This window comes from Hyperolius riggenbachi, chromosome 4, assembly GCF_040937935.1.
Source record: "Hyperolius riggenbachi isolate aHypRig1 chromosome 4, aHypRig1.pri, whole genome shotgun sequence".
Taxonomy (NCBI): Eukaryota; Metazoa; Chordata; class Amphibia; order Anura; family Hyperoliidae; genus Hyperolius; species Hyperolius riggenbachi.
Genome location: NC_090649.1, coordinates 3,630,144 through 3,656,667, shown reverse-complemented (window position 1 = coordinate 3,656,667; position 26,524 = coordinate 3,630,144). Strand labels below are relative to the sequence as shown.

General features: G+C 50.3%; 1 protein-coding gene across 2 annotated transcripts in view; it reads right to left on the bottom strand.

The window, feature by feature from the left end:
• Positions 1-26,524, bottom strand: part of CAD (carbamoyl-phosphate synthetase 2, aspartate transcarbamylase, and dihydroorotase) — a 99,888-nt gene that overhangs the window by 55,064 nt on the left and 18,300 nt on the right. For both annotated transcript variants that reach the window (XM_068279817.1, XM_068279818.1), the window contains exons 7-23: positions 25,719-25,904; positions 25,443-25,555; positions 22,874-23,022; positions 16,509-16,640; positions 16,197-16,430; positions 15,893-16,114; positions 13,852-14,040; positions 12,860-12,984; positions 12,506-12,639; positions 11,668-11,780; positions 11,345-11,592; positions 10,843-11,089; positions 10,252-10,350; positions 3,942-4,166; positions 2,005-2,187; positions 326-544; positions 16-183 (exon numbers count right to left, since the gene is read on the bottom strand). In XM_068279817.1, the coding sequence (XP_068135918.1) occupies positions 16-183; positions 326-544; positions 2,005-2,187; positions 3,942-4,166; positions 10,252-10,350; positions 10,843-11,089; positions 11,345-11,592; positions 11,668-11,780; positions 12,506-12,639; positions 12,860-12,984; positions 13,852-14,040; positions 15,893-16,114; positions 16,197-16,430; positions 16,509-16,640; positions 22,874-23,022; positions 25,443-25,555; positions 25,719-25,904 (2,986 nt within the window). The remainder of the gene's footprint in view (positions 1-15; positions 184-325; positions 545-2,004; positions 2,188-3,941; positions 4,167-10,251; positions 10,351-10,842; positions 11,090-11,344; positions 11,593-11,667; positions 11,781-12,505; positions 12,640-12,859; positions 12,985-13,851; positions 14,041-15,892; positions 16,115-16,196; positions 16,431-16,508; positions 16,641-22,873; positions 23,023-25,442; positions 25,556-25,718; positions 25,905-26,524) is intronic.

Sequence of the window (26,524 nt, the reverse complement as noted above, 5' to 3'; positions counted from 1 at the left end):
GAGGACTAAGCTCACCTTAACACCCACAATTCCTGTTCCCGCCATCAGTCCGATTGGCTCCACCTCCTCTCCCATGATGACTTGTGTGGCCAGGGCCACCATGTCCACGCCCAGAGTCTTGGAGACGAAAGGGAAGGAGCGGGAGACTCGCACATTGCACTCAATCACCTTCAACTGATCATCCTGTGGAGAAACGAAGGAATGAGAGACCCCCACGGCAGTGACCGCAGGGATGAAGGGTGGGTGTGTTTGGACAATACAGGACAGGCAGAGAGGAGTCCGAGCTGAAAGCATGATGGGTAATATGCAGAGACCGCACTCTTACCTTCGCAATAAGCTGCAGGTTGAAGGGTCCGGTCACCTGGAGCTCCTGCCCCACTGCATGGACAATGGCTTTGATCCTCTCCAGGGTTTTGGGGGTGATGTCCTGAGGAGGGGTGACCAGTGTAGCATCTCCAGAGTGTACCCCAGCATTCTCTACATGTTCACAAATGGCTATGGCCACCACCACGCCGTCACAGGCCACAGCGTCCACGTCTATTTCCTGGGGAAAGCACAGCAAGCATGTTACACACACATGGTGGCAATTATCATATGAACGTCTGGCTGCAGAGTGACCTGGCCTTAGACTAGCCTCAGAGGACTCATCTCCAGCGGGTACACATCCAGTCTGCCCCAAAGATCGTCCTGGGTCCCCTCTCTTCAGTGCCAGGACTTCCTGTCTGGCCAGAAAGTGGCCATAAAAATGTCCACTCAAATAAGTGAGATGTGGGGCTTACCTGCCATACTAAGAACATTCAACTTAAGAGTCATCTGGGCAAAATTAATAAAATAAGTGCTACTTACCTTGGGGGCTTCGTCCAGCCCCAAGCTCCCAGCATGTCCCTCGCCGCAGCTCTCCCCGCAGCCGTTCGCCGCAGCTCTGTCCCGGTCCCCGGCGATGACGTCAGGGCGACCTCCAGGTCGGCCTGTATTGTGCTTGCGCGAGCGGCGCTGTCAATCACCGCCAAGTGGGCCGGAGTGGACTGCACAGGCGCAGAACTACTACCACCTGCGCAGTCCGCTCCGGCCCACGTGGCGGTGATTGACAGCGCCGCGCGTGCAGGCGCAGTACAAGCCGACCTGGAGGTCACCCTGACGTCATCGCCGGGGACTGGGACAGAGCTGCGGCGAGGGACATGCTGGGAGCTTGGGGCTGGACGAAGCCCCCGGTAAGTAGCACTTATTTTATTAATTTTGCCCTGATGACTAGCTATCACAGTCTGTGGAAAAGGCCAACATTTCCCACTTTTTTGGCTGTGACGGATCTTCATCATGGCATAAGTGGGACGTTCCAGCCCTAGCAGCCCTCTTCCTGTCATGTTTCTTCATCATTCCTATCCTAGAACTGCGAGGGTGGGAACATCCCGCTTACGCCATGAGGAAGAACCGTCACAGGAAGAGCGCTGTTTCTAGTCACATTGTCCGAACATCAGAGGCAAACAAAAATTCTCCCTCAAAAAATATCGAGTAGTTGGATTTTTCAGCAACCCATCCATAGAGGATCATTATTGTGTGGGTGTCAGGGAAGGCCTCGAGGCCGGATAGCGCGGAGCAGTGCTTTTCAGCGCTGCTAGATTTGGGTGCAGCCGGCGCCACCATAGACTAGAAAAGAAATCACATCAACAGCGGCGCTCAGTGAGTAACGTCGGAGCCGTCAGAGGACGGAGCCAAAGCTGCTTAAAAAAAACAATCATTCGTCCTCCAGCAATCGCTGAAAGACGCAATATTTCATTCCCCCACTATCCATGGCGGCCTGGAGGGGGAATAGTAATTACCACAGCCCGGACTTGTGCAGAAGCAGGATCAGCCATATACCGCTGTATCCTGCGCCCAAGTCTCCTGCACCGATTTCAAATGTATGCGGAAAGGGGGGACTGGTACACAGGTCTATGGAGGGTTTCACAGAGCCCGGTCACATGACTAGATAAAGATGGCGCCCGCAGAGCAGCACCCTTCACCTACCTTGGCTTCCTGGATGAATTTGGAGATGACCACCGGGTGCTCCTTGGACACGGCCACAGCGTTAATGAGAACCTTCTCCAGATCCTCCTCTGAGTAGGCCACGTTCATGGCTGCTCCGCTCAGCACGTAGGAGGGACGCACCACACATGGGAACCCAACCTTGTCACAGAACTGCACTGCTGACTGCAGAGAGGGAGACAAAATGACCAGCAGTGACCAAGTGTCCATCCAGGGACTCAGCAATATCACAGCACACTGATTGCACCACTAGAGGCCACCTACTGACCACTCCTAACCACATCCTGGGGCTACCTATGGACCTCACCCACATTACAGCCTACTTCATATCCCACCCAGAGGTCGGTCTATAGACCTACCCCACATTATAGTCACCTCATAGCCACACCCAAAGGTTGGGCTACCTACAAAATCCACCCACACCATAGCTGGTGAAGCTACCTATGGACCCCACCCACATCACACTGAAAAACAAAGATAGGGTTACCTTTACCCACATCCCACATTACAGCCTACTTGTAACTACAACTAGAGGTTCCAATGCCACCAAAATCCATCCAAAGTCTACTTGCACGCCCCCTCGGAGGTGGAGCTACTCTATGGACCACTTCCATGTCACAGCCAACCTAACCCTATACTAACCACAGCCTAGTCATAGCCACACCCAGAGGCAGGGTTACCTGTAGACGCCACCCACTCTTTAGTCAACTTTTAACACCCAAAGATGCACAAACCTATAAATACTGGTCATATTGCCTTCCACACTTCATTGAAACTGAGAGAGGAACCTAATATCCCAGCTAGACAACTGCACTTTTATCACCAAACCCCATCAATAACCGCTTTCAAGGTTCACTGCAGTATATCTACGTCAGGCAGGACTTCAGTCACGAAGATACTCGTCAATTGCTGTGGATGGCAGCCGCACGCTCCCGCGCACGCTCCCGTCGCCGTATTTCCCACCGCCCATTGGGGTGGGGGGGGGGGGGGAAGAGGAATGAATCTGTGTTCCCATTCATTAATCTAAGTCCCAGTTTAAATGATGGCCGGCATCAATGAGACGCCGCGATCATTTGTAACTTCCGAAGTAACACATCCACGCATTACTTCCTGTTTAGCGTATATTATAGTAAGCGAATAGGAAATAATGCGCAAGAACTTCTTGTGGCCGAATAGTAAAATTACACCTACTGTACATACACCATAAAAAAAAAAAAAAAAATAGAAATTAACCCCTTACTTCCCACCTTCTCCCACAGTTACCTAAATAAATTATATGCATTAAAAAAATTATTATACATAAATAGTTAGCTTAGGGACTGAACGTTTTTCTTTTAATATGCATGTCAAAAAGGGTATATTAATGTTACTTAGGAAATTATGGGCTTGTAATTCGTGGACGCAAAATTGAAAAAAATGCACCTTCATGTCCCAATAAAATATTGGCGCCATACATTGTACTAGGGAAAGATTTTAAATGTTTGAATAACTAGGACAAATAAAATGTGTGGCTTTTAATTATGGTGGCGTGTATTATTTTAAAATATAAATGGCCGAAAACGCAAATGATTTTTTTCCTTTTTTTTTTTCTCTTAACTTTCCCATTAAAATGCACTTTGAATAAAATTATTTTTAGCAAAATGTACCAACCAAAGAAAGCCTAATTGGTGGCTAAAGAAAAAAAAAAAATACAGATTGTTTCATTGTGATAAGTAGTAATAAAGTTATAGGCAAATGAATGGAAGGAACGCAGATAGGTGAAAATTGCTCTAGTCCAGAAGGGGGAAATACCCCAGTAGTGAAGTGGTTAAGCCTTCAATGGAATCCCACCACACTATAGCCCACTTGTCTTTATACCCAGGGCAAGAGTCCTTCAGTTACTCAATACTCTGGCTTCATTATCTCTGAGACGGCCTCACCTCCAAGTCCGAGAGCTCTTTCCATTGAGGCTGACTGATACCGATGGTGTCCAGCATTCTGGAGAACTTGAAGCGGTTTTCAGCCGAGTCAATGGAATCTGGTGAGGTCCCCAAAACACGGCACTGTTGGCGGTGGAGGGACATGGCAATATTATTGGGTAACTGGCCCCCCATGGACAGGATGATACCATCTGGGTTCTCCAGTTCATAGATGTCCATCACCACCTGGAAAAGAGCAGAAGAAATAAATACAACAGTGATGCATATGGAGCAAGACTATGGGAAAAAGCCAGAGCTACAGAGGGGTCCCAACCATTCTCCTCAAGAACGCCAATGCTGGGAATACACCATGAGGTTTTTTGCCAGATAGATGGCTTGATAGATAATTTCCGACAGGTCAGATCTGATTTCGATCGTCTCTCATTGAAATGAATGGAAATTGAGAAGATCGTTTGGGCAGTAAATCTGCCAAAAAACTAACTGTGTATTCTCAGCATACGTACAAGGTCTACCAATCATTACCACAGACCACATCTACTGAGAGGTCTTCATCCATGCTCCTCACTCACCTGAAGACCTGGTAATAATACAAGGTCTACCAATCATTACCACAGACCACAGCTACCGAGAGGTCTTCATCCATGCTCCTCACTCACCTGAAGACCTGGTAATAATACAAGGGCGCATGTGCAATTCACTTTCTCATATTCTCTTTAAAATAACCTTTTTAACATTTTACAATTGAACAAATATCCAAATGTTGCTGAAAAAGTACTATCAATATTATTTTGAGTATTTTCCTGATTGCTGGGGGTTTCAAATAAATTTTATTGCAAGCTGTGAAAGTATTGCTTAGGTGAAAAATCAGGAGAAGAACTGCATATGGTGGCCAACTTCTACTAAATCATTACCACAGACAACAACTTCAAAGTATTCTTCATCCACTTTCCCCAATCTGGAGACCTGCCAATATACAGGGTCTACTAAACAGTTACCACAGACCACACCTACTGAGAGGTCTTCATCCATGTTCATTACTCACCTGGAAACCTGCCAGTATACAAGGCCTACCAATCATTACCACAGACCACATCTGCTGAGTGGTCGTCTTCCATCACCCGGAGTCCTGCCAATATACAGGGTCTACTAAACCGTTACCACAGACCACACCTACTGAGAGGTCTTCAGCCATCACCTGGAGACCTGCCAGTATACAGGGTCTACTAAACAGTTACCACAGACCACATCTACTGAGAGGTCTTCATCACCCGGAGACCTGCCAATATACAGGGTCTACTAAACAGTTACCACAGACCACACCTACTGAGAGGTCTTCATCCATCACCTGGAGACCTCCCAGTATACAGGGTCTACTAAACAGTTACCACAGACCACACCTACTGAGAGGTCTTCATCCATCACCTGGAGACCTCCCAGTATACAGGGTCTACTAAACAGTTACCACAGTCCACACCTACTGAGAGGTCTTCATCCATCACCTGGAGACCTGCCAATATACAGGGACTACTAAACCGTTACCACAGACCACACCTACTGAGAGGTCTTCATCCATCACCTGGAGACCTCCCAGTATACAGGGTCTACTAAACAGTTACCACAGTCCACACCTACTGAGAGGTCTTCATCCATCACCTGGAGACCTGCCAATATACAGGGACTACTAAACCGTTACCACAGACCACACCTACTGAGAGGTCTTCATCCATCACCTGGAGACCTGCCAGTATACAGGGTCTACTAAACAGTTACCACAGACCACATCTACTGAGAGGTCTTCATCACCTGGAGACCTGCCAGTATACAGGGTCTACTAAACAGTTACCAGACCACATCTACTGAGAGGTCTTCATCACCTGGAGACCTGCCAGTATACAAGGTCTACTAAACAGTTACCACAGACCACACCTACTAAGAGGTCCTCATCCATCACCTGGAGACCTGCCAGTATACAGGGTCTACTAAACCGTTACCACAGACAACTTCAAAGTATTCTTCATCCACTTTCCCCAATCTGGAGACCTGCCAATATACAGGGTCTACTAAAGTTACCACAGACCACACCTACTGAGAGGTCTTCAGCCATCACCTGGAGACCTGCCAGTATACAGGGTCTACTAAACAGTTACCACAGACCACATCTACTGAGAGGTCTTCATCACCTGGACACCTGCCAGTATACAGGGTCTACTAAACAGTTACCACAGACCACATCTACTGAGAGGTCTTCATCACCTGGAGACCTGCCAGTATACAAGGTCTACTAAACAGTTACCACAGACCACACCTACTAAGAGGTCTTCATCCATCACCTGGAGACCTGCCAGTATACAGGGTCTACTAAACAGTTACCACAGACCACACCTACTGAGAGGTCTTCATCCATCACCTGGAGACCTGCCAGTATACAGGGTCTACTAAACAGTTACCACAGTCCACACCTACTGAGAGGTCTTCATCCATCACCTGGAGACCTGCCAGTATACAGGGTCTACTAAACAGTTACCACAGACCACATCTACTGAGAGGTCTTCATCCATCACCTGGAGACCTGCCAGTATACAGGGTCTACTAAACAGTTACCACAGACCACATCTACTGAGAGGTCTTCATCACCTGGAGGCCTGCCAGTATACAGGGTCTACTAAACAGTTACCACAGACCAGACCTACTGAGAGGTCTTCATCCATCACCTGGAGGCCTGCCAGTATACAGGGTCTACTAAACAGTTACCACAGACCACACCTACTGAGAGGTCTTCATCCATCACCCGGAGACCTGCCAGTATACAGGGTCTACTAAACAGTTACCACAGACCACACCTACTGAGAGGTCTTCATCCATCACCCGGAGACCTGCCAGTATACAGGGTCTACTAAACAGTTACCACAGACCACACCTACTGAGAGGTCTTCATCCATCACCTGGAGACCTGCCAGTATACAGGGTCTACTAAACAGTTACCACAGACCACATCTACTGAGAGGTCTTCATCCATCACCTGGAGACCTGCCAGTATACAGGGTCTACTAAACAGTTACCACAGACCACACCTACTGAGAGGTCTTTAGCCATCCCCTGGAGACCTGCCAGTATACAGGGTCTACTAAACAGTTACCACAGACCACATCTACTGAGAGGTCTTCATCCATCACCCGGAGACCTGCCAGTATACAGGGTCTACTAAACAGTTACCACAGACCACACCTACTGAGAGGTCTTCATCCATCACCTGGAGACCTGCCAGTATACAGGGTCTACTAAACAGTTACCACAGACCACATCTACTGAGAGGTCTTCATCCATCACCTGGAGACCTGCCAATATACAGGGTCTACTAAACCGTTACCACAGTCCACACCTACTGAGAGGTCTTCATCCATCACCCGGAGACCTGCCAGTATACAGGGTCTACTAAACAGTTACCACAGACCACACCTACTGAGAGGTCTTCATCCATCACCTGGAGACCTGCCAGTATACAGGGTCTACTAAACAGTTACCACAGACCACATCTACTGAGAGGTCTTCATCCATCACCTGGAGACCTGCCAATATACAGGGTCTACTAAACAGTTACCACAGACCACATCTACTGAGAGGTCTTCATCACCTGGAGGCCTGCCAATATACAGGGTCTACTAAACAGTTACCACAGACCACACCTACTGAGAGGTCTTCAGCCATCACCTGGAGACCTGCCAGTATACAAGGTCTACTAAACAGTTACCACAGACCACACCTACTGAGAGGTCTTCATCCATCACCTGGAGACCTGCCAGTATACAAGGTCTACTAAACAGTTACCACAGACCACACCTACTGAGAGGTCTTCATCCATCACCTGGAGACCTGCCAGTATACAGGGTCTACTAAACAGTTACCACAGACCACACCTACTGAGAGGTCTTCATCCATCACCTGGAGACCTGCCAGTATACAGGGTCTACTAAACAGTTACCACAGACCAGACCTACTGAGAGGTCTTCATCCATCACCTGGAGACCTGCCAGTATACAGGGTCTACTAAACAGTTACCACAGTCCACACCTACTGAGAGGTCTTCATCCATCACCTGGAGACCTGCCAGTATACAGGGTCTACTAAACCGTTACCACAGACCACACCTACTGAGAGGTCTTCATCCATCACCTGGAGACCTGCCAGTATACAGGGTCTACTAAACAGTTACCACAGACCAGACCTACTGAGAGGTCTTCATCCATCACCTGGAGACCTGCCAGTATACAGGGTCTTCTAAACAGTTACCACAGACCACATCTACGGAGAGGTCTTTAGCCATCCCCTGGAGACCTGCCAGTATACAGGGTCTACTAAACAGTTACCACAGACCACATCTACTGAGAGGTCTTCATCCATCACCCGGAGACCTGCCAGTATACAGGGTCTACTAAACAGTTACCACAGACCACACCTACTGAGAGGTCTTCATCCATCACCTGGAGACCTGCCAGTATACAGGGTCTACTAAACAGTTACCACAGACCACATCTACTGAGAGGTCTTCATCCATCACCTGGAGACCTGCCAATATACAGGGTCTACTAAACCGTTACCACAGTCCACACCTACTGAGAGGTCTTCATCCATCACCCGGAGACCTGCCAGTATACAGGGTCTACTAAACAGTTACCACAGACCACATCTACTGAGAGGTCTTCATCACCTGGAGGCCTGCCAATATACAGGGTCTACTAAACAGTTACCACAGACCACACCTACTGAGAGGTCTTCAGCCATCACCTGGAGACCTGCCAGTATACAGGGTCTACTAAACAGTTACCACAGACCAGACCTACTGAGAGGTCTTCATCCATCACCTGGAGACCTGCCAGTATACAGGGTCTTCTAAACAGTTACCACAGACCACATCTACGGAGAGGTCTTTAGCCATCCCCTGGAGACCTGCCAGTATACAGGGTCTACTAAACAGTTACCACAGACCACATCTACTGAGAGGTCTTCATCCATCACCCGGAGACCTGCCAGTATACAGGGTCTACTAAACAGTTACCACAGACCACACCTACTGAGAGGTCTTCATCCATCACCTGGAGACCTGCCAGTATACAGGGTCTACTAAACAGTTACCACAGACCAGACCTACTGAGAGGTCTTTAGCCATCCCCTGGAGACCTGCCAGTATACAGGGTCTACTAAACAGTTACCACAGACCACATCTATTGAGAGGTCTTCATCCATCACCCGGAGACCTGCCAGTATACAGGGTCTACTAAACAGTTACCACAGACCACATCTACTGAGAGGTCTTCATCCATCACCCGGAGACCTGCCAGTATACAGGGTCTACTAAACAGTTACCACAGACCACACCTACTAAGAGGTCTTCATCCATCACCTGGAGACCTGCCAGTATACAGGGTCTACTAAACAGTTACCACAGACCACACCTACTGAGAGGTCTTCATCCATCACCTGGAGCCCTGCCAGTATACAGGGTCTACTAAACAGTTACCACAGACCACACCTACTGAGAGGTCTTCATCCATCACCTGGAGACCTGCCAATATACAGGGTCTACTAAACAGTTACCACAGACCACACCTACTGAGAGGTCTTCATCCATCACCTGGAGACCTGCCAGTATACAGGGTCTACTAAACAGTTACCACAGACCACACCTACTGAGAGGTCTTCATCCATCACCTGGAGACCTCCCAGTATACAGGGTCTACTAAACAGTTACCACAGTCCACACCTACTGAGAGGTCTTCATCACCTGGAGACCTGCCAGTATACAGGGTCTACTAAACAGTTACCACAGTCCACACCTACTGAGAGGTCTTCATCCATCCCCTGGAGACCTGCCAATATACAGGGACTACTAAACAGTTACCACAGACCACATCTACTGAGAGGTCTTCATCCATCACCTGGAGACCTGCCAGTATACAGGGTCTACTAAACAGTTACCACAGACCACATCTACTGAGAGGTCTTCATCACCTGGAGGCCTGCCAGTATACAAGGTCTACCAAATCATTCCCACAGACCACATCTACTGAGAGATATTCATGTTCCTCAATCACCTGGACACCTGCCAATTTACATGGTCTGCTAAATCATTACTACAGACTACATCTACTGAGAGGTCGTCATCCATGGAGACCTACTGACAGAGGTTACAACCAATTGCTACATGACCACAACTATAAAAAGGGTCTGGTTTCAGCTCCCTAAATACCCAAGAATCTCCTAACACAACCTATTAAAACTCATTCAAAGCATTCTGCAAACCTCTGATACTCACCTCAAAGGAGATCTCGTCAAAGTAGAGTCGGTCACACATGTCGTAGTCTGTGCTGACAGTTTCTGGGTTATAATTAACCATGATGGTCTTGAAGCCCATCTGTCATAATAGATAAAGAGACAATAAGGTCAACAACTCAACAAACAGGAGTCATCCCACCATGCCCGAGGCCCTCCCGCCACGCCCGTTGTACTCCCCACCTGCCTGGCACCCTCCCACCATGCCTGACGCCCCGTCTCCCCATGCCTGAGGCCCTCCCCACCATGTTGACGCCCTCTCCCCATGCCTGCTGCCCTCCTGCCACGCCCGAGGCCCTCCCCACCATGCCCGACGCCCTCTCCGCATACCTGTTGCCCTCCCGCCATGCCCGAGGCCATCCCCACCATGCCTGACACCCTCTCCCCATGCCTGCTGCCCTCCCGCCATGCCTGACGCCCTCTCCCGACAGCAAAATATGCAACGTGAAAGACCGAATGTCCCAACAAAGTTCAGAGGTTAATGCCCAGTATCGTACGTATAATGCGGAAATAACCACCTGCCGCTTCTATACAAGTGCGACCCTCCTAAGCCCCTCCCTTCTCATTTCTTTACCTTGCGCAGCTCCTGGATGCAGCCCACAGCGCACCAATCAAACTCCACGCTGCTGCCGATGCGGTAGACGCCGGAGCCAATCACCATGACGTGTGGCTCCAGGAAGGCTAGGTCATGCTCAGTGCCGTTATAGGTCAGGTACAGGTAGTTGGTCTGTGCCGGCCACTCCGCAGCCACTGTGTCAATCTGCTTCACCACCGGCAAAATCTTCAATTCCTGCCGCATCTTCCTCACTGCCAGCTCCGTACTGTAACCAGAGAGAGGGGAGGAGACTGACTATACCGTACCCAAAAGGGGAAGAGCCTGTGACCATCAATACTGGGACCAGAGAGTGGGGAGGAGTCCAAACATGTTTACCCGTGACTGAGGGCAGCAGAGGGTCTGACCCGCGAGGGCAGAAGAGGGTCTGACCAGTGGAGTGCCTGAGATTTAGAGGAAGTCAGACGTATCGCTCAGCACAATAATGCCCACTGCAGAGCACTGGAGAGAGGACGTGTCTCACCTCTGCACGGCTTGCGCTATCTGCTTGTCAGAGAAGCCCAGCTGCTTGGCGCGGAGCAGGACCTGGCGGGGCATGGTGCTCTGGTGCTGGTGGGTCTCCAGGGTGGAGAGATGGTCAGTGACGTTCTTCATCTTATAGAGGAACCAGCGATCGATCTTGGTAAGTTGGTACAATCGCTCAATGGTGTACCCGGCTCGCAGGGCAGCAGCCAACACAAAGATCCGCTTGTCGGTGGGCGTCTCCAACTCCTGCAGAAGACATCGCATGGGTTACATGGTCATCAGGACCCCAGAAAGACGCCGATATGACTGGACAGCACTTACCTCATCTGATGAAGACTTCACCGTGTGATCAAACCCTACACAGTTCTCATCCACCATCCGCAAAGCCTTCTGGAACGCCTCCTCGAAGTTCCTTCCCACCGACATGACTTCTCCTGAGAGGGGAGACATCATTAGCGTCAAGTGTAGCTCTTACTAACCAAATGCCACCAAACCCAGGGACAGAACGGGAACAGTATATTCCGGAATTCTCTACCAATCCCTGCACACCAGGGGAGTTCAACACATACGCAAAGTCTCTGGACAAGACCGAATACTGCCAGAGACGCCAAGACAGGAAGAGAAAGGGCAAAAATTACTCCCACCATCAGGACAAGGATGGAGGAATAAGACTCAACCTCTGGGACACGCATATGGCCCTCCGGAGACTGATATTGTGCCATATAGCCTCCTATGTAGTGTTGGAATTTGGGGTGCTGCATTCAGAGACCCCAATTACACTGAGCACCGCACTTCTGCACCAGAGCTAGTGGAAAGGGTCAAGGGGCTGTGCTTCATGACTCCGATCCCTCCTCCTAAGCCGGGAATTTCTCCTCCCGTCAGAAACATGCGACGCACGCCGTCCTCCCCGTGACCCTGCCCAATAACTCAGGTGCTACAGTGCTGCGTTCATCATAATTGGGGTCTCCGAATGCAACATCCCAAATACCAGCACCAACACTACTCCTGAGTGCATGCCGTCCCCTGCTAGAAGCCTTGAGCGCAGAATGTGAGGAGTCTCTGCCCGTCTAGAGATCAGTGATGTCACACAGGAAATACGGCTATCATCAGACACTGTCCCATCTCTACCGCCCCAATACTAACCAGGCCACACACCTACCTACACTCTTCATGGAGCTGCCGATCTTGGTGCTGACTCGCAGGAACTTACTAAGATCCCAGCGTGGAACTTTTACCACACAGTAATCCAAACTGGGCTCAAAGTTAGCGGTGGTGGAGTTGGTTACGGAATTCCTGCGAAGAAAGATCAGGAGAGGATGAAAGCAACACTGAGGACACGTTCCTCACACTCACATGCCCTCACATTATCCCACAGCTACTCTGACGTGTTCCTCACACTCCCATGCCTCGTGTTATTCTTTAGATACTCAAGAGTCTTATTTGGTAAGCACACAAAGAACATAGGTAGATACAAAAGAGCTGATAAGCCAGCTCTGACCACAAGGAGGCATACCTGAGAACTGGCAGAGGGATGCCCAGGGATAGCTTGGCTGCCACGTATGCCAGGGGGTATCCAGTAGCCTTACTAGCAAGAGCAGAGCTGCGGGAGAGTCGAGCGTTCACCTCGATGATGTAATACTGAGAGGAGCAAAAAATAGAGGTCAAAACGGTCTTCACATCTTTTCAAACCAAATACCCAACCACAACACCCCAGAGGAAGCTTCCAACCAAATACCCAACCACACAAGAGGATCCATCCAACCAAATACCCAATCACAACACGCCAGAGGAACCTTCCAACCAAATACCAAACCACAACACGCCAGAGAAGCTTACAACCAAATACCCAGCCACAACACACCAGAGGAAGCTTCCAACCAAATACCCAACCACAACATGCCAGAGGAACCTTCCAACCAAATACTCAACCACAACACACCAGAGGATCCATCCAACCAAATACCCAACCACAACACACCAGAGGAAGCTTCAAACCAAATACCCAACCACAACATGCCAGAAGAACCTTCCAACCATATACCCAACTACAACACACCAGAGGATCCATCCAACCAAATACCCAACCACAACACACCAGAGGAACCTTCCAACCAAATACCAAACCACAACACGCCAGAGGAAGCTTCCAACCAAATACCCAACCACAACACGCCAGAGGAAGCTTCCAACCAAATACCCAACCACAACACGCCAGAGGAAGCTTCCAACCAAATACCCAACCACAACACGCCAGAGGAAGCTTCCAACCAAATACCCAACCACAACACGCCAGAGGAAGCTTCCAACCAAATACCCAACCACAACACACTGAAAGGTAGCCACCTCTTCACACCTCACATCAGAAGAACTTTCATGCTGTACTCCAGGAAGATGGGGCCTTCCCGGCTCCAGTAAGACATCTACACAAAGACAGAGCCCTCACTGCCACACACAGTGCACAGATATAGCCATGTGTTGCAGGACACCAGGCTGGGAGCCACTTACCTCCTCTGACTCCGGGTTCAGAGCATACTGGATGTTACACTCCCCAACAATGCCGAGGTGCTGGATGACCTTGATAGCAGTGTTCCTCAGCATGTTGTACTCGTGGTCGTTCAGGGTCTGGCTGGGAGCCACCACTATGGATTCCCCAGTATGGATGCCCAGAGGGTCCACGTTCTCCATGTTACACACCTGCCATAAAAGGGAGGAAGAGGACAATATGTGAAATCCATATGGCTACATGTTCTAGAGGGGTTCTGTTCAGCAGCTTGAGGTAGAGACTTTAAAGTTCATATATTGTAGGACATGAGAGGAAGGTCCAAGGTACAAGTCCAGTCACACCGGGACAGTCTTAGATCTCTAGGTAGGAATCCAGTACGGCGCAGAACACACACTAAACCACAAAGTGTCCTAATGACTATGAAAGACAACTTATAATTCATTTGGACTGATCCATCCACAGTGTATGGGTATGAATGATAATCTGTGTATGACGACACAATGGATCAATTCAAAATATGCACGTGTTGCGTATCTCACGCTAAGGGGTCCTTCTTTTCACACTTCCAGTAACAATCCTGTGCCGTCACTATGCAATCACTGAACTCAAATGTGAGTGAATGTCGTTCACTGTTGGGTAACCTTCGGGGATCGCTCAGTTTCTGATGAGCGCAGTCTAACGTGTGTATGGAGCTCAACTCTGGGCTAGTCTCTACAGATCTCCCCCAGGTATGAATCCAGTCTCTACAGATCTCCCCAGGTATGAATCCAGTCTCTACAGATCTCCCCAGGGTATGAATCCAGTCTCTACAGATCTCCCCAGGGTATGAATCCAGTCTCTACAGATCTCCCCCAGGTATGAATCCAGTCTCTACAGATCTCCCCAGGTATGAATCCAGTCTCTACAGATCTCCCCAGGTATGAATCCAGTCTCTACAGATCTCCCCAGGTATGAATCCAGTCTCTACAGATCTCCCCCAGGGTATGAATGCAGTCTCTACAGATCTCCCCCAGGTATGAATCCAGTCTCTACAGATCTCCCCCAGGTATGAATCCAGTCTCTACAGATCTCCCCAGGGTATGAATCTAGTCTCTACAGATCTCCCCAGGGTATGAATCTAGTCTCTACAGATCTCCCCCAGGTATGAATCCAGTCTCTACTGATCTCCCCAGGTATGAATCCAGTCTCTACTGATCTCCCCCAGGTATGAATCCAGTCTCTACTGATCTCCCCCAGGTATGAATCTAGTCTCTACAGATCTCCTCAGGGTATGAATCCAGTCTCTACAGATCTCCCCAGGGTATGAATCCAGTCTCTACAGATCTCCACAGGTATGAATCCAGTCTCTACAGATCTCCACAGGGTATGAATCCAGTCTCTACTGATCTCCCCCAGGGTATGAATCCAGTCTCTACAGATCTCCACAGGTATGAATCCAGTCTCTACTGATCTCCCCCAGGGTATGAATCCAGTCTCTACAGATCTCCCCCAGGTATGAATCCAGTCTCTACTGATCTCTCCCAGGTATGAATCCAGTCTCTACTGATCTCCCCCAGGTATGAATCTAGTCTCTACAGATCTCCCCCAGGTATGAATCTAGTCTCTACAGATCTCCCCCAGGTATGAATCTAGTCTCTACAGATCTCCCCCAGGTATGAATCCAGTCTCTACAGATCTCCCCCAGGTATGAATCCAGTCTCTACAGATCTCCCCAGGGTTTGAATCCAGTCTCTACAGATCTCCCCAGGGTATGAATCTAGTCTCTACAGATCTCCCCAGGGTATGAATCCAGTCTCTACAGATCTCCCCAGGGTATGAATCCAGTCTCTACAGATCTCCCCAGGGTATGAATCCAGTCTCTACAGATCTCCCCAGGGTATGAATCCAGTCTCTACAGATCTCCCCAGGGTATGAATCCAGTCTCTACAGATCTCCCCCAGGTATGAATCCAGTCTCTACAGATCTCCCCAGGGTATGAATCTAGTCACTCTGAGGCAGTCTACAGATCTCCCCCCAGAGACGAGGTGATAGAACGATTCTTACCGTCACACAATTGTTGTAGGCATCTCTCACCACCTCGTACTCTATCTCCTTCCATCCCTTCAGCGATTTGTCCACCAGGACCTGGGTGGTGTGTGCGAAGGCCTGGCACACAAGGGCCGTCAGCTCCTCCTTATTGTTGGCAAAGCCGGATCCAAGGCCACCTAAAGCGTAGGCAGAGCGGACCAGGACTGGATACCCCAGGCGGTCTGCAGCGGCCTGAGCCTGGAGGGACAGACAGCATTAGCAGCACATATGGGGGGGAAGGGGGGGGTGGAACATGCGGGGGGGGGGGTCCTCCCAGTACCTGCTCCAGGGAGAGGGCGGCCTCGCTGGGGGCCACATGTTCTCCGATCTCCTCCATCTTCTCCACAAAGATCTTGCGGTCTTCGGTCATCTCGATGGAGCTGACCGGCGTGCCCAGCACCCGCACGTTGTACTTCTCCAGCACGCCGCGCTTCGTCAGCTCCACGCCGCAATTCAGGGCTGTCTGACCGCCAAACGTGAGGAGAACACCGTCCGGCCGCTCGTTCTTTATCACCTGCGGGGAGGGAGCGGGGTGTTAGAGGAACTCAGACAATAAGCCAAACACGTACCAACCGTGTCAGGCCACACCCACCTGTGCCACGTAGTCTGCTGTGATTGGCAGGAAGTACACCTTGTCCGCCAGCCCCTTGGACGTCTGCACCGTGGCGATATTGGGGTTGATGAGAACCGTCTGGATGTTCTCTTCCTTCAGAGCTTTAATGGCCTAAACAGCAGGAGAAGGGGATTATGGGAAACTGTCTGGAGCGGTGTGACCATGCCGACAATTCTACAATCTGTATCATACATTGCAGCTACAGCACACGAGTCTACGATCTGCGCCACGCCTGGTTTCACAATCACAGAAATGACATTACTACACAGATGGACAGACATTGGGCGAGAAGGCTCCACCCACAATCTGTACAGGAAACCGTTTATATTCCTCTGGTGCGGCTATAAATCCCAACGTTTTCTGGTTGCAGGTCCAGAAATGTAGGAAATTCACAATCTATAGGTAGTTCCATTATGGTGGTCCTCATGCAAAACAAAGTATTGTCCAAGGTGCTCCCTACAAGCCTCCTAAGGTCTCCAGGAAAATCTAGTGGTCCCCATCTTGCATCTACTGTGGTCTAGTAGACATCCCCACCCCGGGGTCAGCCTGTCAGTGCTCAGACCGTACGCCACACACTGCATTACACTGCTCTGCATGGCTGTCCTCCCAGAAGAAGGCCTCTTCTAAAGATGGACAAGAAAACCAGCAGTTTGCAGAAGACAAGCAGTGCTGCCCATAATTATTCATACCCCTGGCAATTTGTTTTATGTTACTTTTATTCTACCAGCAAGTATTTTTGTGACGGGAAATGACATAGGCGTCTCCCAAAAGATAAGAAGATGTACAAGAGGCATTATTGTGGGGAAAAAAATTCTCAGATTTTTATTTCAATTTTAGCAAAAAGTGTCCAGTCCAAAATTATTCATACCCTTCACAAGCTGTCACAGTCTGTGGGAAAATCCAAAGTTCTATACCATTCCAAATAGTCCAAGCTGTTCTAAAACATCCTAATTACCCTGTCTAATTGGGAACAGCTGTTTTAGACAGCTCAACAGGTGAAAAACAGCAGCTCTCTGCAGTTGGTTTGTGGACAGTCATGGCTAATGCTGGGTACACACAGATTTTCTGGCCGATTTACTGTCAGATCGATTTCCAACATGTCCGATTTGCATGCCGATCGGTTTCCGAGCATTTTCCGATCGATTTTCGTTAACTTTAATAGGAAAATCGATCAGAAAATACTTGGAAATCGATCTGAAAGCAAAATCGGACATATTGGAAATAATTGATCTGACAGTAAATCGGCCAGAAAAATCTCATAGTTTGTACCCAGCATAAGACAAAAGGAGCTCAGTGAGGACTTGCGACTGCGCATTGTGGCTGCTCACAAGTCAGGAAAGGGCTACAAGGCCATTTCTAAATGTTTTCAAGTTCCAGTGGCTGCAGTGCAAAGTGTTAAGAAATACAAGATGTTCCGCACTGTGGAAAATCTCAGAGGACGTGGTCGGAAACAAAAAGTGACACCTGTGCTGGCCAGGAGGTCAGTGAGAGAGGTGATAAAGAATCCAAGGATCACCACCAAGTCCAGCCTGGTGGATCTGGGCTCTGCTGGGGCAATGTCTCAAGGCAGACAATCCAACGGACACTGCACACTGCTGGGTTCCACGGATGCAGGCCAAGGAGGATGCCACTTCTCCAGATATGGCACACAAAAGCTCACTTGGGCTTTGCAAATGCTCATCTGGACAAAGAAGAAGACTTCTGGTCCTCTGTGTTCTGGTCGGATGAAACAATAATGTAATTGTTTGGTCACAATGATGTTTCCTTCATTTGGCGTAAAAAGTAAAAGCCTTCAGTGCAAAGAACACCACCCCCACTGTCAGACATGGTGGTGGGAACCTAATGATTTGGGGGTGTTTTTCAGCCAATGGACCAGGGAGCCTAATCACAGTAAACGGCACCATGAAAAAAGAGTAATACATGAGGATTCTCAACGACAACATCAGGTAGTCTGCAGAGACATTTGGCCTTGGGCACCAGTGGACATTTCAGCCTGACAATGACCCAAAACACACAGCAAAAGTGGTGAAGAAATGGTTAGCAGACAACAACATTAATGTTTTGGAGTGGCCCAGCCAGAGTCCTGACTTTAGAATCTGTGGAGGGAGCGAAAGATCAGGGTGATGGCAACAAGACCCTCCAACCTGAAAGATTTGGAGCTCATTGCTAAAGATGATTGGGCGGAAATACCAGTGGAGACACGCAGAAAGCTGGTCTGCTGTTATAGGAAGCGTTTGATTGCTGTAATAGCCAATAAAGGCTTTTCTATTGATTATTGAGAAGGGTATGAATAATTTTGGACTGGACACTTTTTGCTCAAATGTAAATAAAAGCTGAGAAAGGTTTTCTTTCCCCGCAATAATGCCTCTTGTTGCATCGTCTTATCTTTCGGGAGACACCTACTGTATATTCCTGCGTATAAGACTACTTTTTAACCCTTGAAAATCTTCTGAAAAGTTGGGGGTCGTCTTATACGCCGGGTGTCATTGATGCCGGGTGATAAGCCCTATCCTGTTACCGACACTCAGATCTCGCTGCTGAGGGAGCGCAATCTATTCTTCCATACCGCTCTGATAAACAGGTAGACAAGGAGAGCTGACCAGTGTACTTAAGGAGAGTTGACCATTGCAACAAGTCAATCGACTATATACTGTTATATACTGGGTACCACATACAGTACAGCACCAGTATCTGTTCATACACAGCACCAGTACAGGATTTTTTTATTTTTATTTTTATTTAGTGTGCGTTGGAAGAGGGGTAGTCTTATACGGCGAGTATGTCCCAAACTCTATATTTTAATTGGAAGAGTTGGGGGGTCGTCTTATACGCCGGAATATATGGTATGTCATTTCCCGTCAAAAAAAAACAAACTACTTGCTGGTTGAATAAAAGTAACTAAGTCAAAATTTGCCAGGGGTATGAATTATGGGCAGCACTGTAAGTTCTAAGTTTGGGTCAGTGTGATGAATATTGGGAATACACAGGGAATATAAACTACAGGACCCAATCCCTTGGCTGTAACCCCACGTACGACCCCTACAATCCGGATTTCGGCCGGCCCGGTCTGCAGAGACTGCCCTCACCAAGGTCGTCAATGACTTCACACTCACACAGGCTGAACGAAAATACTCCATCCTCCTCCTCAGCATTTGACACAGTCCAACATCCCCTGCTCCTCAATCTGCAGGTATCCAACTCCTCGCCCTAGCCTGGTTCTCCTCCTACCTCTCAAATCATTCCTATCAGACCGTCACAGAGCTTGTGATGTTGGGCAGGGATGACAAGACTCAGGCAGGGGCGAGGAGTTGTAGGGTGGCAAAATAACCAATTTGGTCTTGTCCATACTGAGTTTTAGAAAACGGGAGGACATGTAGGAGGCGATTGCATTGAGACAGTCAGGGACACGAGCTGTTAGAGTAGCCAAGTCAGGAGCTGAAAGGTAGATCTGGGTATCATCAGCGTATAGGTGATATTGGAAGCCAAAGGAACTGATGAGCTGCCCCAGACCATAAGTGCAGATAGAGAAAAGCATAGGTCCGAGAACTGAGCCTTGGGGAACTCCAACAGTGAGGGGACGTGGAGAGAAGGTGGTGCCCGAGTGAGCGACTCTGAAGGTCGTATCTGAGAGACAAGAGGAAATCCAGGAGAGAGCAGTACCCTGGATGCCCATGGATAAGAGGATTTGAAGGAGAGGGTGGTCCACTGTGTCAAAAGTGGAAGAGAGGTCTAGGAGGATGAGAACACAGTAGGGGCCTTTAGATTTGGCAGTTGCCAGGTAATTGGTTAGTAGAGCAGTTTCAATTGAGTGGCTGGGGCGGAATCCAGATTGAGAGAGATCATTGATCAGAGAATTAGCAGCGAGGGGACGGACTAAGTGGTGTAGATGTAGCACTCAAGTAGTTTGGAAGAGAAGGGGAGGAGAGAAATAGGGCGGTAGTTGGGCAGGGAAGAGGGGTCTAGAGAAGGTTTTGAGTATAAGCATTATAAGGGCTTGTTTGAGGGAGGATGGAAAGATGCCTTTGGGGAGAAAAAGGTTTAAGAGGGAGGTTAAAGGGAATCTGAGGCGAGAGGGATACGGAGGCTGAATATGCACAGGACAGAAGGAAAGCAGAGAAATGCACAGGACAGAAGGAAAGCAGAGAAATGCACCCTGTATGTATTTAGAGAGTTTAGTCTGTCTAATTCCCCCTCGTCTGTGACTAATCACAAGTTGTAATCTGATGTCTACTCTGTCACCTGACTGCCACGGCAGATAAGCTCATTTGAAAGCACAGGATGTTAACTATCACAAAAGCAGGAAGTAGACGCTGCAGATTTACTGCAGGATTTGTGTCATCTGTAACAAAGAATGTTTTTCTGTAAAGGTTATTGTGCTGTTGCTTATCTTTTAGGGCAGAGAGAAAGTTCTGAGTTCAGGTCCACTTTAAACAGTTCTCCCGATACTGTGTCTCTAATAATTTAGCCATGGGCCCTGAACAAGCATGCAGCAAATCAGGAACTCTGGACTCAGGTTTTACTGGATTAGCTGTATGCTTGTTCCAGGGTTTTGACTGAGACACTACTTATACCACAAAAGCAATAGGGCTGCCAGGCAACTGGCATTGTTCACAAGGAAATAAATATGGCAGCTTCCATATCCATCACTTTCAGGCTCCCTCTAAGGCAGGAGAGATGGTAGAGGATGTCAGAGATGAGGTGTGAGGGCATATGGGGGGGGAGGGGAGGCTGGATGGGAGGATGCTGAATCTGAGTAAGTTATGATCAGACAGCAGGAGGGAGGAGTTAGTGAGGTTGGATAGGGAGCGGCATCTAGTGGAGATTAGGTCGTGTGTGTAGAGGGCGGGGGGAGAGGCTGGATGGGAGGATGCTGAATCTGAGTAAGTTATGATCAGACAGCAGGAGGGAGGAGTTAGTGAGGTTGGATAGGGAGCAGCATCTAGTGGAGATTGGATTGAGTGTGTAGAGGGCGGGGGGAGAGGCTGGATGGGAGGATGCTGAATCTGAGTAAGTTATGATCAGACAGCAGGAGGGAGGAGTTAGTGAGGTTGGATAGGGAGCAGCATCTAGTGGAGATTGGATTGAGTGTGTAGAGGGCGGGGGGAGAGGCTGGATGGGAGGATGCTGAATCTGAGTAAGTTATGATCAGACAGCAGGAGGGAGGAGTTAGTGAGGTTGGATAGGGAGCAGCATCTAGTGGAGATTGGGTTGAGTGTGTAGAGGTCGGGGGGAGGGAGGGCGGAGGGGGGGGCTGGATGGGAGGATGCTGAATCTGAGTAAGTTATGATCAGACAGCAGGAGGGAGGAGTTAGTGAGGTTGGATAGGGAGCGGCATCTAGTGGAGATTGGGTTGAGTGTGTAGAGGGCGGGGGGAGAGGCTGGATGGGAGGATGCTGAATCTGAGTAAGTTATGATCAGACAGCAGGAGGGAGGAGTTAGTGAGGTTGGATAGGGAGCAGCATCTAGTGAAGATTGGATTGAGTGTATAGAGGTCGGGGAGGGAGGGCGGGGGGAGAGGCTGGATGGGAGGATGCTGAATCTGAGTAAGTTATGATCAGACAGCAGGAGGGAGGAGTTAGTGAGGTTGGATAGGGAGCAGCATCTAGTGGAGATTAGGTCGTGTGTGTGGTGTGTAGAGGTCGGGGAGGGAGGGAGTAGTGACTGGATGGAAGGATGTTTAATCTGAATAAGTTATGATCAGACAGTGGGAAGGAAGAGTTGATGAGGTTGGATAGGGAGCACCAACTGGTGAAGATTAGGTCGAGTGTTTGGCCGTCAGTATAGGTTGCAGTGGTGGGCCATAGTGTGAGGTCACGGGAGGTGGTGAGTGACAGGAAGTTGGAGGTGCAGGAGGTGTTAGTGTCTATGGGGATGTTGAAGTTCCCCATGATGGAGGGAATGGCAGAGGACAGGAAGAGGGGAAGCCATGCTGAGAAGTGGTCTAAGAAAATACTGGCTGGACCATGGTGGGGGGGGGGGTTGGAGAGGATAGATTACAGCAGCAGCCAGGTATTGCACCCCCCCCCCCCCCTTCTCCTCCACATTGTCCGGGATTCCCCCTGGCGGCTTGCAGCTGAAGTGACTCGCCATGGAGACAGGAGAGCGCTTCCTTGAGGTTCCCCCGGGAACTGCATCCTCACAAGTTTCCCTCAAGCAGCAGGAAGTCCAGAGAAGCAGCAGGAAGTCCAGAGCCGGCTCTGCCTGTATCGTGTTGTCTGTCACCCCTTATCATTGGCTACAGCCTTATTGTACAGCGCTGCAGAATATGTTGGCGATATATACATCTAATACATGCTAATAATGAAGGAATGTAAAGAATACACCTTTCACAGAAACATATTTACCTGAGATCCGGAATAATCGAACTCCCCGGCCTGTCCGATGGAGAGCCCCCCGGAGCCCAGGATCAGCACCTTCCGCGGCCGGGAGGCTGCCATGTCCTCCACGCTCGGTGAGTCCTTATAGGTGAGGAGATCCTTCAGTCGCTGCTTCACTGCAGGGCGAGAGGGGAGGCATTTCTATATGTGGCCAAAGGAGGGCGCTGGTGGCGACTTCAGCATGACAACTTCCCACCCACTATCCATACCAGACACTCCTCCCACCACTGTCACTCCTCCCACCCACACCACATGCTCCTCCCACCACTCCTACCCTATCCATACCAGACACTCCTCCCACCACTGTCACTCCTCCCACCCACACCAGATGCTCCTCCCACCCGTCACCACTCCTACCCTATCCATACCAGACACTCCTCCCACCAGTCACTTCTCCCACCCTCCTATACATGCCAGATGCTCCTCCCACCAGTCACTCCTCCCACCCTCCTATACATGCCAGATGCTCCTCTCACCGTCACTCCTCCCACCCTCCTATACATACCAGATGCCCCTCCCACCAGTCACTCCTCCCACCCATACCAGACACTCCTCCCACCACTGTCACTCCCACCCACACCAGATGCTCCTCCCACCACAGTCACTCCTCCCACTCTCCTATACATACCAGATGCTCCTCCCACCAGTCACTCCTCCCACCCATACCAGACACTCCTCCCACCACTGTCACTCCCACCCACACCAGATGCTCCTCCCACCAGTCACTCCTCCCACTCTCCTATACATACCAGACGCTCCTCCCACCACCCTAGACACTCCTCACACTACTGTCACTCCTCCCACTATTCTATCCATACCAGACACTCCTACCAGTCACTTCTCCCACCCTCCTTTCCACACCTACACTCCTCCCACCACCATCACTCCTACCCTATCCATACAAGACACTCCTCCCACCAGTCACTCCTCCCACCCCCCTATCCACATCAGACACTCCTCCCACCACTGTCACTCCTCCCACCCCCCCTATCCACATCAGACACTCCTCCCACCACTGTCACTCCTCCAACCCCAGTGATCTACAAACTTGGCTCTCCAGCTGTTAAGGAACTACAAGTCCCACAATGCTTTTGCCTTTATGAATCATAACTGTGGCCGCCAGACTCCTGAAATGCATTGTGGGACTTGTAGGTTCCTTAACAGCTGGAGAGTCAAGTTTGCAGATCACTGTCCTACCCTATCCATAGCAGATGCTCCTCCCACCCTCCTATCCACACCAGACGCTCCTCCCACCCTCCTATTCACACCAGATGCTCCTCCCACCCTCCTATTCACACCAGATGCTCCTCCCACCCTCCTATCCACACCAGACGCTCCTCCCACCCTCCTATCCATGCCAGATGCTCCTTTTACTCTCTCCTATCTACACCTGACGCTCCACCCACCATCATATCTATACTAGACACGCCTTGCACCCTCCTATCCACACCAGATGCTCCTCCCACCCTCCTATCCACGCCAGACGCTCCTCCCACCCTCCTATTCACGCCAGACGCTCCTCCCACCCTCCTATCCATGGCAGACGCTCCTCCCACCCTCCTATCCACGCCAGACGCTCCTCCCACCCTCCTATCCACGCCAGACACTCCTCCCACCCTCCTATCCACGCCAGACGCTCCTCCCACCCTCCTATCCACGCCAGACGCTCCTCCCACCCTCCTATCCACGCCAGACGCTCCTCCCACCCTCCTATCCACGCCAGACGCTCCTCCCACCCTCCTATCCACACCAGAGGCTCCTCCCACCCTCCTATCCACACCAGAGGCTCCTCCCACCCTCCTATCCACACCAGAGGCTCCTCCCACCCGCCTATCCACACCAGAGGCTCCTCCCACCCGCCTATCCACACCAGAGGCTCCTCCCACCCGCCTATCCACACCAGACGCTCCTCCCACCCGCCTATCCACACCAGACGCTCCTCCCACCCTCACCAGACGCTCCTCCCGCCCTCACCAGACGCTCCTCCCGCCCTCACCAGACGCTCCTCCCGCCCTCACCAGACGCTCCTCCCGCCCTCACCAGACGCTCCTCCCACCCTCCTATCCACACCAGACGCTCCTCCCACCCTCCTATCCACACCAGACGCTCCTCCCACCCTCCTATCCACACCAGACACTGCTCCCACCTTCCTATCCATGCCAGACACTGCTCCCACCACTGTCACTCCTCCCGCCCTCCTATCCACACCAGACGCTCCTCCCACCTTTCTATCCACACCAGATGCTCCTCCCACCTTCCTATCCATGCCAGACACTGCTCCCACCACTGTCACTCCTCCCACCCTTCTATCCACACCAGATGCTCCCTCTCACCTTCCTATCCATGCCAGACACTGCTCCCACCCTCCTATCTATACTAGACATGCCTCCTACCCTCCTATCCACACCAGATGCTCCTCCCACCTTCCTATCCATGCCAGAAACTGCTCCCACCCTTCTATCCACACCAGATGCTCCTCCCACCCACTTCCCCCATAAGGTCCCCCATCTTTTCCCCCACCAGACCGGGCACTCACCTGTCAGCTCTCCCATTTTCCCATCCTTCATCTCCTTCACGGTGTCCAGGAAGACATCGAACAGACAGACCAGGTCCATGGGTCCGGCGCGGTGCTCGGGATGGAACTGCACGCTGGTGGGAGAAGGGGGAACATGAATGGCCAGGAAGCTCCCAGCAAGTTGGAACCAGCGCTATTCACTATGAGGTCACAGAGTCCTCTGTGAGGTCACATCTGTTACAGGAGAGCCGACACCTACCCGAGAACCCCACCCACCCGAGAACCCAACACACCCACCTGAAAAACGGTTTGGAGTTGTGGACAATCCCCTCGTTGGACTTGTCATTGGCGTTGGTGAAAAGGGGGGACCAGCCCTCCGGTAAGGTCTCGGGGTCCACAGCGTAGCCGTGATTCTGGGAGGTGATGAAGCAGCGCCCGGTGCCCTTGTGTGTACACGGCTGGTTGTGCCCGCGGTTTCCATACCTGTGGGGGAGTAATACACGAGGCGCCCCCATAAAACACTTCAAAAGCCATAAAAATCAGGAAATAAAGAGGTGACGTACCTCAAAGAGGACACTAGTAATAGAAAAATGAAATCTGCACGGACAACGCGTTTCGTGAGCACGTTCCGCTCACTTCCTCAGGCCAGCAAATGTCAAAGCCAGCAATATGAAGACGCAGTGAGCTGGGCAACTGATGCGCCCTCGCCCGTAAACTCCTCCTGACCGCTCGTACTGGGCTTAACAGCAGCGGGCAGGAATAGTATATACACACACACACACACACTGTACACACACACACAGTACACACACACAGTACACACACACACACACACACTGTACACACACACACTGTATACACACACACACACTGTACACACACACACACACACACACACTGTACACACACACACACACTGTACACACACACACACACTGTACACACACACACACACTGTACACACACACACACACACACACTGTACACACACACACACACTGTACACACACACACACACACACACTGTACACACACACACACACACACTGTACACACACACACACACTGTACACACACACACACACTGTACACACACACACACA